The 1014-nt window shown below is 45.9% G+C and overlaps 1 protein-coding gene across 1 annotated transcript in view; it reads right to left on the reverse strand.

The window, feature by feature from the left end:
* Positions 1-6: 6 nt before the first annotated feature.
* The window catches only part of LOC126396855 (flavin-containing monooxygenase 5-like), a 13974-nt gene continuing 12966 nt past the window's right edge, over positions 7-1014 (reverse strand). Inside the window, exons 10-11 of the mRNA XM_050055202.1 lie at positions 932-1004; positions 7-740 (exon numbers count right to left, since the gene is read on the reverse strand). Of these exons, the coding sequence (XP_049911159.1) occupies positions 329-740; positions 932-1004 (485 nt within the window). The 3' untranslated portion in view covers positions 7-328. The remainder of the gene's footprint in view (positions 741-931; positions 1005-1014) is intronic.

Raw genomic sequence — 1014 nt, forward strand, 5'->3', positions numbered from 1 at the left:
TGTTTGTAGAAGAGCATCAAACTAGCTGGTAGCCCATCTCACACCACTGTAGCAATCCTAGACTGCCCTCGTGCGGTTAGGAGCTGAATTGCATGTCAAATAAAGGGGAGAAATAAGACGGCGAATAGTAATAGTCGCATTAAAAAATCGATTTTTCAAAATAAAACAACTATTCGAAAATTCAAAAATTGTGACCCATCCCTACTTGCATATTTTAGTAAATGCATTTCGGTGCTGGTGTAGTTTAGTGGAGATACAGCAAACATGTATGATGAATGTGTTAAAAGAACACATGACGATGAGAGGAACGAGTATGAATTTCACATCACTATACAGGCAGGTACGCTTTTATCTTATCCAACAGTATAGTGGGATCCTGCAGGAAATCTGGAAGGTTGCTCCTGTTAACGTAGGCAGCCAAGCCCACAGCAGAAGCAGACAGGATCAGAGGCCACATAAATGATCTCTTGGGTTCGGGATCACAGCAGGGTCTGGTCTGCATGGGCTGAGCCACTCTCTCCCACTGTGTGAGGATGGTCTGGCGGGCTTCAGCCCATTTTCCTGGCCCTTTGAGACGATACTGGTACGGAGTACCGGGACCGAGCATCACATTCAGTCCCAGCCTGGGATCAGTCAGCAGCAGCTTCAAGAAGTTGGGGCGAACTCCCACCAGCTCTGCTATCTCATCCATGTAGTTGACATAGTCAACCTGGATGGTGTGTCTCTGACTGGTGACATACCTGAAAAGAGNCCCACCAGCTCTGCTATCTCATCCATGTAGTTGACATAGTCAACCTGGATGGTGTGTCTCTGACTGGTGACATACCTGAAAAGAGACCCGAGCTGAGCATGTTGTGCATAACAAGATTTGATGCATTTCAGATCCTAAATATGTATGTAATCACAAAGCAGAGTAAAACCACTGCTGTACCTTCTGGCCATTGTCTCCTTCTTACACTCGACATCTTTTAGCATGGACGCCATCGAGGGAAGCTTGATGCAGCCTGTTTAAAA

Source organism: Epinephelus moara, chromosome 10, assembly GCF_006386435.1.
Source record: "Epinephelus moara isolate mb chromosome 10, YSFRI_EMoa_1.0, whole genome shotgun sequence".
Lineage (NCBI taxonomy): Eukaryota > Metazoa > Chordata > Actinopteri > Perciformes > Serranidae > Epinephelus > Epinephelus moara.